Raw genomic sequence first — 14493 nt, 5'->3', positions numbered from 1 at the left:
CTGCTACTCTCTTTAATACTATAAAGTAGTCTGCTGCTTCAAGATCTTGCATGGTTTGTATACAACTCCCTAGCGTCAGTGGGAAAGCAGAAAATAATAAGACGAGCCAGAAGGATCACACCAGACAGGCCGTGAACAGCTTGCTCTCCAAGTAAGGAGGCAGGATGGATTCTTTTCTCTTAAGGCAGTGCTTAATGCTTGGGCTGAGGAGCTTTTGGGCTATATGGGGACTTCCCTCTAGCCTTTTCAACATGGTGGGGTTTTTTTAAAGCATAAATTATTGGTTTAAATAAATAGCCAGTAAGGTTAGTGGATGCTTGTTAAAACACTTTGCCTTCTGAAATGCTGTTGGAGTCAGTTTTCAAGTAATAGCATACAACCTAGTGATTTTATTACCAAAAAAGAAAAATCTCAGTGTTAGTCCACTACGTACAAATCACAGAAAATCAAATCCAGCTGTGCAGGGAGGATCCAACAGGCACTTTTTTTTTTTTTTTAACAGAGAGCAAAGCAGAGCAGGGACCTGCTTGCCCAGCAAAGTAGTATGCCTGAGCCCGTGTGATGGCATTTGGAAGTGCACATGAGCCCTTTTACTCTTCTGGGGGCAATTCATACTGACAAGCACAGCACTAGTGAGCTGATGGAAACAGGGAACATAGAGCTGAACACACCATTGCCAATTTTAGAGTTACTCTGCTGAATGCAGCCTAAAACATTTGTGGGACTGAAGTGCAGTCAGACAGAGAAGGGAAAATCGGGTTCCTCCAAAGCAGTATTTCTCCCAAAAGCAAGGAGAGGCACAGCTTATCAAACTACTGCTTCCAATGTGAGAAAGAGACAGACACTACTACAGTAGGGGGAAGAGGGATTTTTAGTGAGATCAGCCAAAAGCGAAGTCTGCTCAGAAAATTCATTATGGAAGTTTCCCATCCCAGGGAACCCAGACCGCAGTTCTCTGCACACCTCTTTCCAACTTAGATAATATGGATCCCTTTAGAAGATCCTACCTGTACCCCAAGAAAGGTCTTTTTTTTTATCTTGCAAAGAAAAGGCTTGGTTTCTCACATATTAAGTTCAGCTGCCTTCTGCTTCCTGAATACCATGCCCAGGACCTATATTGCTTCCCTCTGTGATATGAACACCCTCAATCCTTGCTGAAGCATACCATTTATCTTTCAACAGTTTCTCCATAGCTTGGAAACACTCTAGGTGCTGACAATTTACTCTCTTTGGTAGTCTATAGTATTGGGTGAAGCCCTTTTTAGAATTTGTAGTGGTATAATTTTCACAAATTTACTGCTTGTTCATATTTCTAGACCACAAGTACATAATATATTGATTTTTTTTGACCTCTCACCTATTGCCAACTGCAAAGCTTCTCCAGATGGATTGCCTTCTGCAGATGTAAGGTACTGGGGCTGGCAGTCCTTGCAGGTACAGGTGGTTGTAAGGCTGATATCTTACAAGTCAAAACTGAATGGATTAGTTATCTCCCCCATTATTCCAGATAACTTGGTTTCTTTTGGAGTTGTTTCATTTTGTTTCCCACTGAGAATAGGGGAATTCAGTAATTTTACTCAGCCTTTTCACAGTCAAGACCTGCAGGGCTGTCTTCCTCCTGGCTAAGGAAACATTTGTAACTTTCTATTAGCTGCTACCCCTCTAAGATGTAGTTTGAACGTCTTCTTTATTCAGCTTTTGTGCCTAAAACTTGCGAAACAGATTGTGCTTTGCCCTGGAGTTCAGTAGTGCTGATGAGTTCTCCTCTTCTGTGTTTTCAGGGATGCAGCTAGAAGCTATCACTCCAAACAGTCTGTGCAGTGTACATACATGGAACTGTTCCTGTGCACAGCTGACATTTTTTGGCAATGATCACAGTAGTCAATACCACTGTAGTAACTGGCTTTGGCAGTAATGTTTTTCATCCGTTTTTGCTTTAGCACAATCCTCCTTGTTCTTTTTTTGCATGCTTTTCTCAACCCTGCCAAGGACAAAGCCACCTTTGTTTCATCCTTTCCTTTTAGCTTTTGAAAATTCTTGATTGTAAGCCTTTGTACTTCAGCCAGTATTTAGGTATTCATGCTGATGCCTTTGAATTTTTAGGATTTTTAGCTTTTGTAGATTTTAATGTAGCTGTATAGTCTGTCACACTTTAGAATTGTAGTTAACACTTACCAAACCCTATTCCCCCATTTCAAATCAAATCTTCTAAATTCTTTAGGCTTGTTTAGGCTCCTTTCAAGGTAGGACTGTACTAAACACCTCTTGTTTAAGAATATTTTCACCCCAGGCCTGATCAACAAGATACAATCATAATCAAAGCAACCTTCAAGCCTGGAACCTTGGAGAAGCTCCAAAGACAGTATGTGCCATGAAGAAGAGGAAAAAAGGAGTCTTAGGACTTCCAGCTCAACTTCGGGGTAGGTGTACCTGAGGGGCAGACCCGGGAGTGGGTGGTTCTCGGATTGGACCATAAATTGTGGAACCCCTGGACACAGGGCAGACATGCCTTTTCGTACTCCTTGTGCCAGAAGGCCTTCATTAAAGAGCTGTTCTGTATCTTATCTCTACTAAATTTGCCTGGATTTTTTTCTACTCCCGATCTTTAGGCAACAATGCCATTATCCATTCTTCAAAAGTAGGACGTTGACTACAGCTAACTTCTCTCTCTCCACCAATTTGTTCACTGAGAAGTGTTTTCTTGTGCTGCATCATGAGTGCAAGGTCACAGAACCACAGAATGGTTAAAGTTAGAAGGGACCCCACAGTGGGTCATTGTAGCAATGGAGTTATGGGAAAAGTCCTGCCAAAGATGGACTGGTGAATCAGAAGTTTTTAATGTTGTTTAAACACGTGTTAAGATGGCTTTTTGCAGAGTCACTGCTGCTGTTTCCCGATACCTTCTGTAAGACCCCTTATCTCTCAGGCAGGAGTGTCCTGGGAAGATGTCCCAAGGTGCTCTCATTGGTCCTTTGTTAACCCCTTCCTTATTTGGCTGTTAACTCCTTACCTGATTGTAAGACCCCTCACCTGTGATTGGTCCCCTTTGACCCTCCCAAGAGCTATATAAGCCCCTACTTCACAATAAACTTCCTCTTTCGTCCGTCTTTCCCCTGGTGGTCTGGTGAGTGGTCCTTTGTGGGGTGTCAGGCCACGTGGGTGGGGGGCAGGGTGGAAGGGCATACACCTTCCAGGTAATGGACTGAAGCCAGGCCTGAAGGATTCTCCCCCTCCAACTCATCTACCGTAGGTCATCTTGTCCAACTTCCCTCTTCAAGCAGAGTTATCTTAGAGCACATGGCAGAGGATCACACCCAGATGGTTCTTGAATATCTCCAGTGAGGGAGACTCCACAACCTCTCTGGGCAATCTGTTCCAGTGCACAGTCACTCCCACAGTAAGTTAGTTCTTCCTCATATTCAGATGGAACTTTCTGTACATCAGTTTCTTCCCATTGTGTCTTGTTCTATTGCTTGGCATCACCAAGAGGAGCCTGGCTTCATCCTCTTGGCACGTTCCATTCAGATACTTACAAACATTGATGAAGCTCTCTCTCAGCCTTGTCTTCTCAAGGCTGAACAGGCCCAACTCTCTCAGCCTTTCCTCAGGAGAGAGAGGTGCTTCAGTCCCTTAACCATCTTTGGGACCCTCCACTGGACCTGCTTCAGAAGCTCCACATCTCCCTCGTCCTGAGGAGCCCAGGCTTTGCTTTAGGGTAACACCAAGTTAAAAGGCATTGAAAAACATTCTTGGGAAATGGAGATGTGGAAATGAACGACCACAGCCAGTGAAGTCACATCTGGGCTACCTGAGCCATGTGATTCTTCACTGATATCTTCACCTAAGTCTGTAATTGTGCAACTGTGTGGTGCACTGGTTCAGGAAAATAAAGTAAATGGGTCTTAACTTTACTAAAACACTACTTTTCCACCAGTAAGGTAAGCCTTCTGATCTGGCCCATCATGCAGTCAGAGACCATAAATGTTACCAAAAAGAAGGGAAACATACAGCTGCAGGAGGAGAACGTAGTGAAATTGCAGCAGCCCAAGCTTTAATCAGCTTTAATTTCTGTGGAATCACACCTTTAGTCACCCAAGCGAACTCTCTTTATTTTTAGTGTTATTATATATTGGTTTTCCGAAGTTTTTAACACATATAAGTACAGGTCAAGAAAAAAAAAAATCTGTGTCTTATGCTGTGAAAGTGTTGGATTGAAACAGTTGTGACCTCTTGATGCTGGTGTGACCTGGTCCACTGTTTGGAAAATCGAGCTTCCCATTATTAATGTTCAAAATCCAGAATTACTAATGCTAAGTAGAATATTGCATTACTATCCAGATTGATATGACTATCTAATTTCCACTCAGCAAAAAAGATCCACAAACCTGTAGTAAAGATGGATTTACACGCTAGACTCTCCTTGCTCTGCATTCCCTGCCAGTCACATCAAAGAGTTGAAAGAACACTGGGGAGTTTTCACACATGAAAGAACAATCTTTTCCACAGTCACGAGCCTCAGCTATTTCTTTCATATAAACTCTCTTTCAGAATTGACAGAATTACAGATTGATAACTAAAATCAGAAAAGTAATTGAATCAAAAGAGACAGGGAAGAAAAAGTATTTTCCTGTTGAAGTTCAATATTAAAGAAATGAAGGTTCAAGAAGGCTGATAAAAGGAGGAGCTGAAAAAGAAAAAAAGCCAAACATACTCTAGCTCAATTACTCACTATGGGTGAGTGGCTATTTTACAGATTCATGAATTTCTGAAGGCTGTGTGGAGTCACCAATGACTGCACAGTTTGGTCCTTTTGTATAGTGTAGTCTGTAGAGGTTTGCCCAGTTGCTCCTGCTGCAAGCACATAATTTTTCATTGAACTAGAGCCTATGTTTAGAAAAGGCCTCTAGGACTGACTCAAGGACTTTAAGTGAAGCAGACCCACTGTGCCTTTAGGGTATTGTTCCAGTTGCTTCCCACCCTCAGGGTTAAGCATTCATTTTTTCAGATGGAATATGTTTGGCTTTAACTTGCAAGCAGTTATGGAAAATTTCTATCCCAACAGGTGTGGGGGGAGATGGCAGGCCCATAGAACCCCCGAGCCCCCTGGAAGTAGAGGAGCTTGAAGTTTTGCAGGGTGTCAGGCCTTTCCCTTGAGAAAAGTAAGGCTAATCGCATGTTCCCATAGATACAGGCTTGAGTGTTAGGCAGTACAAGGCCAAAGCTGTTTGATAATGTGCAGGTGTTAAATTCCTGGGTGTTTTGTGGGAATATGTTTATGTTCTGTGTGTGGGAAAGTAGAAGTTAGTAAGCTCAATAAAAGGCTGCCTGCTGCGCTGAGCAGGCAGACATCTCTTTGTCTCACCATCCTAGTGTGTCTTGTGTGTCTTTCTTCCCCCTTCAGACCAGGCCTAACGACAAGATACCCTGCGACAAACAGGTTTCAAAGCTTTTTCGAAGTTTTAAAATACATTTATACAGAAATTGTCTTCCACTTCCTCTTTAAATGGTGCTTTGGTGGTCTTTCACAGAATCATAGAATCATATATAAATAGAGTTGGAAGGCACCCAAAAGGATCATCAAGCACACAACAGCTCTAGCTAGGACTCGAACTAAATATTTAGAAAACAGCGAGAGCTGCCAGGAATAAGGGAGAGGAGGATTTAGGAAAGTGGAATTCTCTTAGAAGTCAGAAAGTTTCATAGCGCTAATGGAACACTTGAAAGCCTACAGAAAGCACTTTGGACAGAGAAATGAAGAGTTCTGGTGAGAAGCTTAATACTGGCCCTATCCAAAAGATCGTATCACTCTAGCTGCTGGCTGAACTGTAGCAACACATGACAATTTCAACCCTTTGACATTTCTGGTAACTGTCCAGCATCCTGCAGTGAAGAGCTTTTACTGAAAAGGTTCCCTTGTAAGGTGTCAGCCTAGGGTAGTATCTTTGGCAGGAAAACCTCCAATCTGATAGCCTAGTTCTGGACAACACAGTGACACAGTTACTGAAGGTGCAATATTCAGTAATATTTACCCAGCAATTGTAGCTTTTGTATGTGTCTTTGATGGGAGTACTGAAAAAGGTTGAAATCTCAGATTTATTGTAACAGGGAGAGTTCAGAGGATACTGAAACTGAAACCATAATACCGTTGAAAGCTCAACAAAAACTGATATTTATTGCCAAGAGGTGGCCAACAAAACAAACAAACCTGAAAGAGAGGAAGGAGGAGGAAAATAAGCCCTCGGTACGATTCCCCCAATTACTCAGCTGTTGCTTATAAAGTTATCTTACTGACCCAGAATGCCTAGAACTACCCATAGCAGAAGCTGCATTCCCAGAGAGTCATCAGGCTCACAAAATAGCGGGCGTCCCCACAAAAGGCAACGTTGTCTTTGATGTGAAGCTTGCTGCCAACCTCCAATAAGAGCTAACTGCTTTTATACAATTAATTGAGTGACGTCTACCTGGGCTGGTGTGATCAGCAACGCCCAGTTAGAGGCCCTCAGTCCCACCCCCTGGTTATGCAAGTGGGATCTCTTCTGCACATGCATGAGTAACTCGGGATTCCCCTTGCGCACGTGTGTTATACCTCAGGGGTCTTTTCTAATTGAGTCTAGGGGTTTTACTTCATCTCCCTCTTCTTCGCTTTGCCTTTCAAGTGCCCTTGAAAGGTGATCAGTCAATCAGAAGACAGCAATTAATTTGAGTTTATGCAAGACACTTGCTTCAAAGATGAAGTTCCCATTTATCAGTGCTTGTTTTCTCATAACTTGGCAGGAAAAAGATAAACTTTCACAGGTGGCTGGGCCAAACGCAGACCAAAAGTATCAGGATTTAATTAAGCCCTGATACACTTATCCAGCAATGACTTTTAAGTGTGACTTCAGAGCATATAATTTACCTGTTCTACCTCTGTTTTTATGGATGCAGCTGAACCCCCATTACACCAATAATGACATATATTACCAAGAGGTCTCTCTAGTGTCTCAGGAGGACACCTCCTTCAGTCAATGAGCAAATGTTAGGTGGGGAAAATAAAAAAAAATACAGAGAAACAAGGATCAATGGGTCTTTTCCCTTGATTTTGTATTCTTCATTTGTGCAAATGATACAGAAAAAGTCACTGACAGGGAATTAAGTTTATTTTAAGAGCTCTCTAAATGCAAACCCAGTGATTGGTTTGAAAGAAGGTTACAAAAAAAAAATCACAGTCATTTTTAGCTCACTGAGGCCCTGCTCTTTGAACCTGTTTCCAAGAAGGCTGCGTCCGCTCTCTTTTTACTTAAGTTTCCTTTACAGGCACTCACTCTTGGGAGTAGTGATGTAGAGACTGTGACCATCAGCATCAGTTCCCTCAAAGATGTAACCAGGTGGGTCTCTGTAATAGGCCATGCATAACTGTGAGTGAATGAGGTGCCTGATGGGTCTGAAAGGTAGTCAAGAAATCCATTTTGTTTTGCTGGGAAAGTCAGCTCCAGAGCATGACTGATAGGTTTTAATTTCTTGCACAGCCAAGGCTTATATTCTTCCTTCATTACAGAAGAGCTATTGAATGGCTCAGTAATTTTTTTAACGTGGACCAAAGGTTGACACATCTTGGCTGGCTTACCATTTGGGTGCTTGTAATATGTCCGAGTAGTGGTATAAAGATCCATTATTTCCAGAGGAGAAAGATATACATCAGGTTTTCTGGTGAATACAGGAAGGCCCTGTAATTTAAAAAGATTTGCTCTCAGTCACACCAGGAATCTGTCACAAAGCTGCCTAACTGTCTGACCAGTGCTGCAGCCACAAGACTGTAGTTTTTTACCCTTCCTAGCAACCTTGTGCAACTTCCCCTAGAGAGCATTATGATTACTGGTAGGAAGTTGAAATTAAATAGTCTTGGAGCTAACCCAGGGGGTTTTTTGTTGGTTGTGTTGTTTGGGATTTTTTTCCCTCCTTCCAAACCACACTAAGAGTCGTCAGGCAAATAAGCTTCCAGCTAACTTTGCACAGGAAGGAAGTCTAGATTTCAAAGTATTATAGAGTAAATGATGCAATTAGGTATCAGCATATTTGAACTCTCCACTCCAAATAGAATTTGCCCCAGGCGCTCTTGTTTCTCTGGGGCAAAAGGAGATGTCCAGGCATTACTGCAGTGGTGAGATGCTGACCTTGTGCCCATGCCCAGGGTATGTAATTTTCCTGGAGTAATGGTCCAACAGGATGAACCATGAGTATATACATATACAGATGTGTTATTGCAGCGGAAGTATTAATAAAGTATTAAAAAGTGAAAAACCTATGAGATTCAGCCCATGTCTAAGCAAAGGCTTGCTCAGAGATCTCACATTTCAGATGCCAACCAAGAGTTACCAAAAAGCTTTTTAGGTTCTCCCATCTTTGCTGGAAAACAGTCTATGCATTTTAGATGTAACCTCAGCTCTTGCAAAATATTCAGAATATGATAAGCAAGTCCATCTGTCTTAGGCATTATGAATTTATTTTACTTTGTGTAAGCCAGCAGTGCTACCATTCCTTCAAAATATGTTACAGTTTTATCATAACTCTAATTCTTATCTCATGGATATTAATAGTTTCCCATGTAGCACAATCTTGAAAACATTAGAGGGTACAGGAGGGAATGGAGGATATGAACCATATGTTGTTGGAGGGTTAGGCAGGACCTATACCCAAGCAAGACTAAATTAAAATTAGATTACATATCTGCAGACAGACAGAGACAGCTACGTGTGTAGCCTGGAGGAGATGAGAATTTTGAAACTTTAAGTTGCAAAGCCATCTGACATGAACTTCGATATGCAATAGCATCATCTTAAACCTACAGTGTCATTTGGGATATAGTGTGTTTAGTCGGAAGGAACATGACTATACAGTAGGAAAGGTAATTTAATACCAATGTAGCACTATTATATATGCTGTTCAAATATTTCAGTTACAATAATTAATTGAATAGAATATTTCAATTTTTCACACTTGAGTGGGTGTGCTGGTTTCAGCTGGGGTAGAGTTAATTTTCTTCACAGTGTCTTGTATGGGGCAGCGTTTTAGATTTGTGCTGAACAAGACTGGTAATACAAATATGTACTTTTTATTGCTTCACAAAGTGAAGGCCTTTTCTGCTTTTCACACTGCCACATTGATGAAGAAGTTGGGGGTACATGGAAGGCTGGGAGGAGACACAGCTGGGACAGGTGACCCAAACTGACCAAAGGGATACTCCAGAACATATAATATCATACTCAGTATGTAAAATGAGAGGAAGAAGGAGGAAGTGGGGGATATCGGGACTGATGGTGTTTGCCTTACCAAGTAACAGTTGCATGTCATGGAGCTCTGCTTTCCTGGCAATGGCTGAACATCTGCCTGCCCATAGGAAGTGGTGAATGAATTCCTTGTTTTGTTTTGCTTGTGTGCATAGCTTTTGCTTTACCTATCAAATTGTCCTTATCTCAACCCATGAGTTTTCCAGCTTTTACCCTTCCAGTTCTCTCCGCGATCCCACTGGTGGGACAGTGAGTGAGTGGCTGCATGGGGCTTGGTTGATGGCTGGGGTTAAACCACAACAGCAGGGATCAGTAAAACCTAGCAACGCTTAGAGAATAGCACAATGAAAACCTGTATGTTTTGTTGAACCTGGGCCTTTAAAAGAAAATTCATTCAGTATGCAGCTTGATTTTTGAGGGGGTTTGGTCAACGATTTCCATTTGCAGTGTTTTGAAAAATACGGTAAATTATAACCAAATGTGTCTGTGATACATTTTATTAGAGCTCTGGAGCTACAGCTAAGGTGCTGACCTAAACACCTATAAAAGACAAAGATATACATCTGTTTCAGATACAAAGAAGTTAAGGATATCGAAACACAGAAAGAAAGATCCTTCACTTGCACTAAGCTGCCTTCTTTTATTGGTTTCACTGAAGCTGTTCCAACAAATACCATCTGGTGACATTGCCTATGCAGAACTAGGTGTTCAAAATTGTGTAAATGTGAGTATTTTGCACTTGTGGGTCATAGACTTCACAAATCAAGTCATTCTAAATGAGGAGCATTTCCTGTGTGCTTGGTGTAAAAATTGCAGTTTATGGTGTTGCAAACATGCAGCTGCACTAAAGTCTGACTTTCATTCATTTCAGCCAGGTAATTTTAACGCTGCATTCACACACGTTTCCCGACTTCCTGACTCCCTATATCATTTTGAATTTTAAGGAAAAAATTACCTCTGTACCTTGGGACAAATCTCAATGTCAGCTCCAACCATAAGCTATTACATTTGCACAGCATTATAAAAATAAAATAAAATAAGTAAAAATAGTTTAAGAAATACACAAATTCTAACTATCTGCCTACCCATGTTAGCTAGCTGAAAGGTGTGCAGAGGGGAGGGAAAATCCTCTAAACTTTCTACTTATGACTTACTACCTAAACTAGCATGGTTGTTGTAACTGTGTGACTGAAAGTTTTCTCCCAGTGCATGCAGAAGAGAATTTCTGCTGGTGGAGAAGGAAATAAGCTCCCACAAAGACACGCCTTCTACACCGAGATACTGCTACTGAGAAACAAGGGTGTAGATAGATGCACAGTTTGCCTGTTTTACCAGCGGTAGAGCTTGCGTGCATTGTGTGTCCATATTTCCTGGGTACATCTCTTGTACCTTCCTGGAATAACTCAGCAGCATACACAGAAAGGGTCCCATGCTTCATGAGCTGCTCAGACTAGTAAATTCTACATATTTTAGATGTGTCTGATCCACTGCATGTGTGGATCAGTATACCTGCAGTATACCAGGATTACGTTCAGTCTATCCCAAAGATGATATTGCTGGATACACCTGTAGGAATTCCCATGACCCTTCTCTACACAGGATGCCTGTAGGCCTGTCAGATATGCAAAGGAAATGACTTCAGAGACCTCCCAGTGGTGCTGTATGACCAACAATGTCTGTCTGTATGGTTTCTTCACAGCTTGTTGACATACATATAGAGAAGGAATAAAAACGTCATGCTTTCTTTTAATCTGTCTTCTTCAAAAATGAAGTTACCTGTGAAGTCCTGAAAGAAGCTGCAAGGAGATATACCTTTCTAAGTAGTTCTTATATCCATCTTGGCACTGAGGATGTGTCTTATCACATAGGAGAGGCATGGACCAACTCAAGAGATAGTATAGGAGTCATGTTTGTAAGTGGAGGTCAAATCCATACTCTCATGTCTCTTGACAAGCTTTTCAGATGGTTTAGGTTTCTGTGGCAATACTTCATGAGCTATGTAACCTCTCTTCTAAAGAATAATGTATTTATTTCTTTTGTGCTATGGAAAAAAACTATGTTCCTTTTTCTGGACACACAAAGTAATTAATACTTCCCCTTCTCTCAACAACATAAGAAAGTCTGGATACGATACAAGCAGTTAGTGAAACACATGAACCTTTTACATTTGGAAACATGGACTCTGCAAAAGGAGCTGAGGCAGTTCTCAATAACCCCAGGCAGGTCAGATTCTCCCTTCTTTCCACTTCGTGAAGGTGATGGATCTACATAACACTATCCCTGTTCTACCATGGAGTTATACCACGAGACATAACTCCTTTTAAAGGCCAATAATTATAGCAGGCTATCTAGTGTGTACAGGAAACATATGAGGAAGGCAACAATAGCCTCCCAGACAACACACTGTACACCAGTTCAGGCCAGGATGGGGAGATAATATCAAAACAGTTTTACAGCAAAATACCAGCAAAATGGTCAGACAGTCAGCTTTTTCTCAAGCACTGCTTTGAAAGAGCTATTTAAAGATACTGGGGTAGTGTTACTTAAAACTAACAAAACATTGCAGAAACAGATGGAGAAGAAAACAACATTACCATCCAACTTTAATAACTTTAACCTCTTTCACTGCCCACATCCTTTGGTACAGGGCAGAGAGTCTGCTGCCTGGCACCAGCAAATTCAGTCTCTTATGTCAGAGTACTTTTCCACCTATGTGCAAAATCTGTTTAGACCACAAGTAGCCAGTCAGGAGAAACAGTCAGTACAGGATCTATTCTAATATTAGTATTCCACTTTGCATCTGGAGTAATGACGCATCTGAGTGGGCAAGAGCCTGAGCCTCTGAATATACTGTATTAGTTATGCATTTTAGCAAATAAACAAGATTCTCAAAAGTCTGTGTACAGCAAAAGGGAAGAGAATTCACATGGCAATGTAGGAGGTATAGGGGTAAAAACAGAAATGCAGAAGCAAAAAAATAGCCAAGAATATCAAGAGGTGCTTATGTAAGTATCACACATTACAGCCCCTTGGCATACATCTGTCAGCAATTTGAAGCCATTGTGTTTTTTAAGAGGGGTCAAGAAAAGACAAGCAGGAATAGAACTGACATTCAGCATCCTCAGTAGCAGGGAAAATTCAGTAATGGAAAGGGTCTTTCCCAAGCCACTTACCGCACAATCCTATGTTTGAAACAGTCAAGTCTGTTCTGGAAGCAAGTAACAGATTACAGGCAGACAATTCTTCAACATTGTGATCAAGTGTTTTCTGACAGTGGGAATACCTTTTTCCACTCTGACTACTGCAATACAATAGAACCTGCAGCAGAGATTACAGATGAGAGATTGATCTGCTGATAAACCAGAGGTAACCTATATCCAGTACACCATGAAAAGTGGTGCTGCCTGCAACTCCCAGACCTTATCAAGGGGTCTTGCAGTTACAACACTCAGTGAAATGTTACTAGAGAAGGCTGGTCATGAATCAGTGTTTCCTTGCCTCACAATCTCTGCAGTTATTCTCATACATTCTGTCAATTAATTTTCTCTATGGCCACACAGAACCAGAGTTTTTAGTAGCCTTCTAACAGGGGGTGGCTGCATTTTTCCACTACACCTTGGCACTTTCACATTGGGTATGTTTTCTTAGCAGTGTTGCCCAGAGGACAGAAAAACTTGCAATCCGATGACTAACTGTTCATTCTCTGTGTTTTTAACTCTTACAAAGGGGGGTAAGTTTTATATATTTGGTAGAGTACATGCTCTGAAGAAGTAAATGTAAGTAGTTTCTGTCTTAGTTTCTTACCAGTTTCTTACTAGTCTGAGATTTTTTTTCAGAAGTTGTACAAAATCCAGGGGTAATAGTTACTGTGGAAATCATTAGCCTTGTCTGAGCAAGAATAGTTTTGCTGATTGAACAGGAAGTTTCTAAGGACTCCTTAACAAACCCCACATGGTGACGGCCCCTCCTTGCCTGCCTTAAGAGGACACTAATGAGCCCACAGTTTAGTTATAGCCAGACACAAAGCTGTCTAGCTGCTTTGGTTCATTCTGGAGATAGAAGGCATTTATAGAAGTGCAGGCTGCTCTTTGAAACCCTCTGATCTGTTCAGTTGTTTCTGAAAACTTCAACAAAAACAGAGACATCCCATTGGGCATTTCAAACTTCATCAATCACATTTGTGATTTAAATCAACAGTAAAAAGGCATAGGTAGGGAAACAAGTTGGTAGAGTTCCATGTCAGGATGGGTACTGCAGGAGCTGATAGAAGACCTCACCAAGCTACTCTGTATTATTTACCAGTGGTCCTGGTTAACTAAGGAAGTCCCAGTAGACTGGATGTTAGCAAATGTGATGCCCATCTACAAGAAAGGCTAGAAGGAGGACCTGGGGAACTAGGCATGTTAGCCTGACCTTGGTGTCAGGGGAGGTCATGGAGCAGACCTTCTCAAGTGTCAGCATGTCACAAATGCAGACAATCAGAGGATCAAGCCCAGCAAGCATGAGTTTGTGAAAGGCAGGTCCCAGGTCCTGCTTGACCTACCTGATCTCCTTCTATGACAAGGTGACCTAGTTAGTGGATGAGAGAAAGGCTCTGGATGCTGTCTACTAGGACTTCAGTAAAGCCTTTGACACCATCTTTCACAGCATTCTCCTGACATAACTGACTGCTCCCTGGCGTGGACAGGTGCATTCTTTGCTGGGTAAAAAACTGGCTGGATGGCCAGGCCCACAGCATTGTGGTGAATGGAGTTACATCCAGCTGGTGGCCCATCACCAGTGGGTGTTCCCCAGAGCTCAGTATTGGGACCAGTTCTGTTTAACATCTTTACTGATGACCTGGACAAGAGAATCGAGCGCACCCTTGGTCCATTTGCAGATGGCACTAAGTTGGACAGGAGTTGATCTAATGTTGATCAGATGACACTAAGTTGGTCTGCTGGAGGGCAGTAAGGCTCTAAAAGTCATCTGGACAGGCTGGATCCATTGGCCCAGGCCCATGGTATGAGGTTCAACAAGGCAAAATGCCCTTTGGTCATGAGAGAGACTGAAAACTTGAAAGACTTAATGTAAACCCGACAGAGTTAATGTCTCAGACATTCAGTAGAAGAGAAAAGGAATGTTACCATGCTGACTAGATAAGGTGCTAGATAAGGTACTGTTAGAAAAGAGCATCTTGGGAGGCAGTATAGCCCTTTTCTGGGACCAACTTCCTCATCTTGGGTAA

At 41.8% G+C, this 14493-nt stretch overlaps 1 protein-coding gene across 1 annotated transcript; it reads right to left on the bottom strand.

Annotated features, from left to right (window-relative positions):
- Positions 1 to 7130: 7130 nt before the first annotated feature.
- On the bottom strand, positions 7131 to 14040 carry SAXO1 (stabilizer of axonemal microtubules 1). Its single transcript, XM_027670738.1, is given in 5 exon segments — positions 7131 to 7393; positions 7395 to 7450; positions 7452 to 7706; positions 11158 to 11277; positions 13876 to 14040. Coding segments are annotated over 5 exon segments (699 nt in total). The 3' UTR covers positions 7131 to 7290.
- Between the last annotated feature and the right edge of the window lie 453 nt (positions 14041 to 14493).

The sequence above is a fragment of the Neopelma chrysocephalum genome, unplaced genomic scaffold (assembly GCF_003984885.1).
Source record: "Neopelma chrysocephalum unplaced genomic scaffold, ASM398488v2 Primary Assembly neopelma1_96926, whole genome shotgun sequence".
NCBI classification, from domain to species: Eukaryota; Metazoa; Chordata; class Aves; order Passeriformes; family Pipridae; genus Neopelma; species Neopelma chrysocephalum.
The sequence above is the reverse complement of the archived record's forward strand: the minus strand, read 5'-3'. Positions and strand labels throughout refer to the sequence as shown.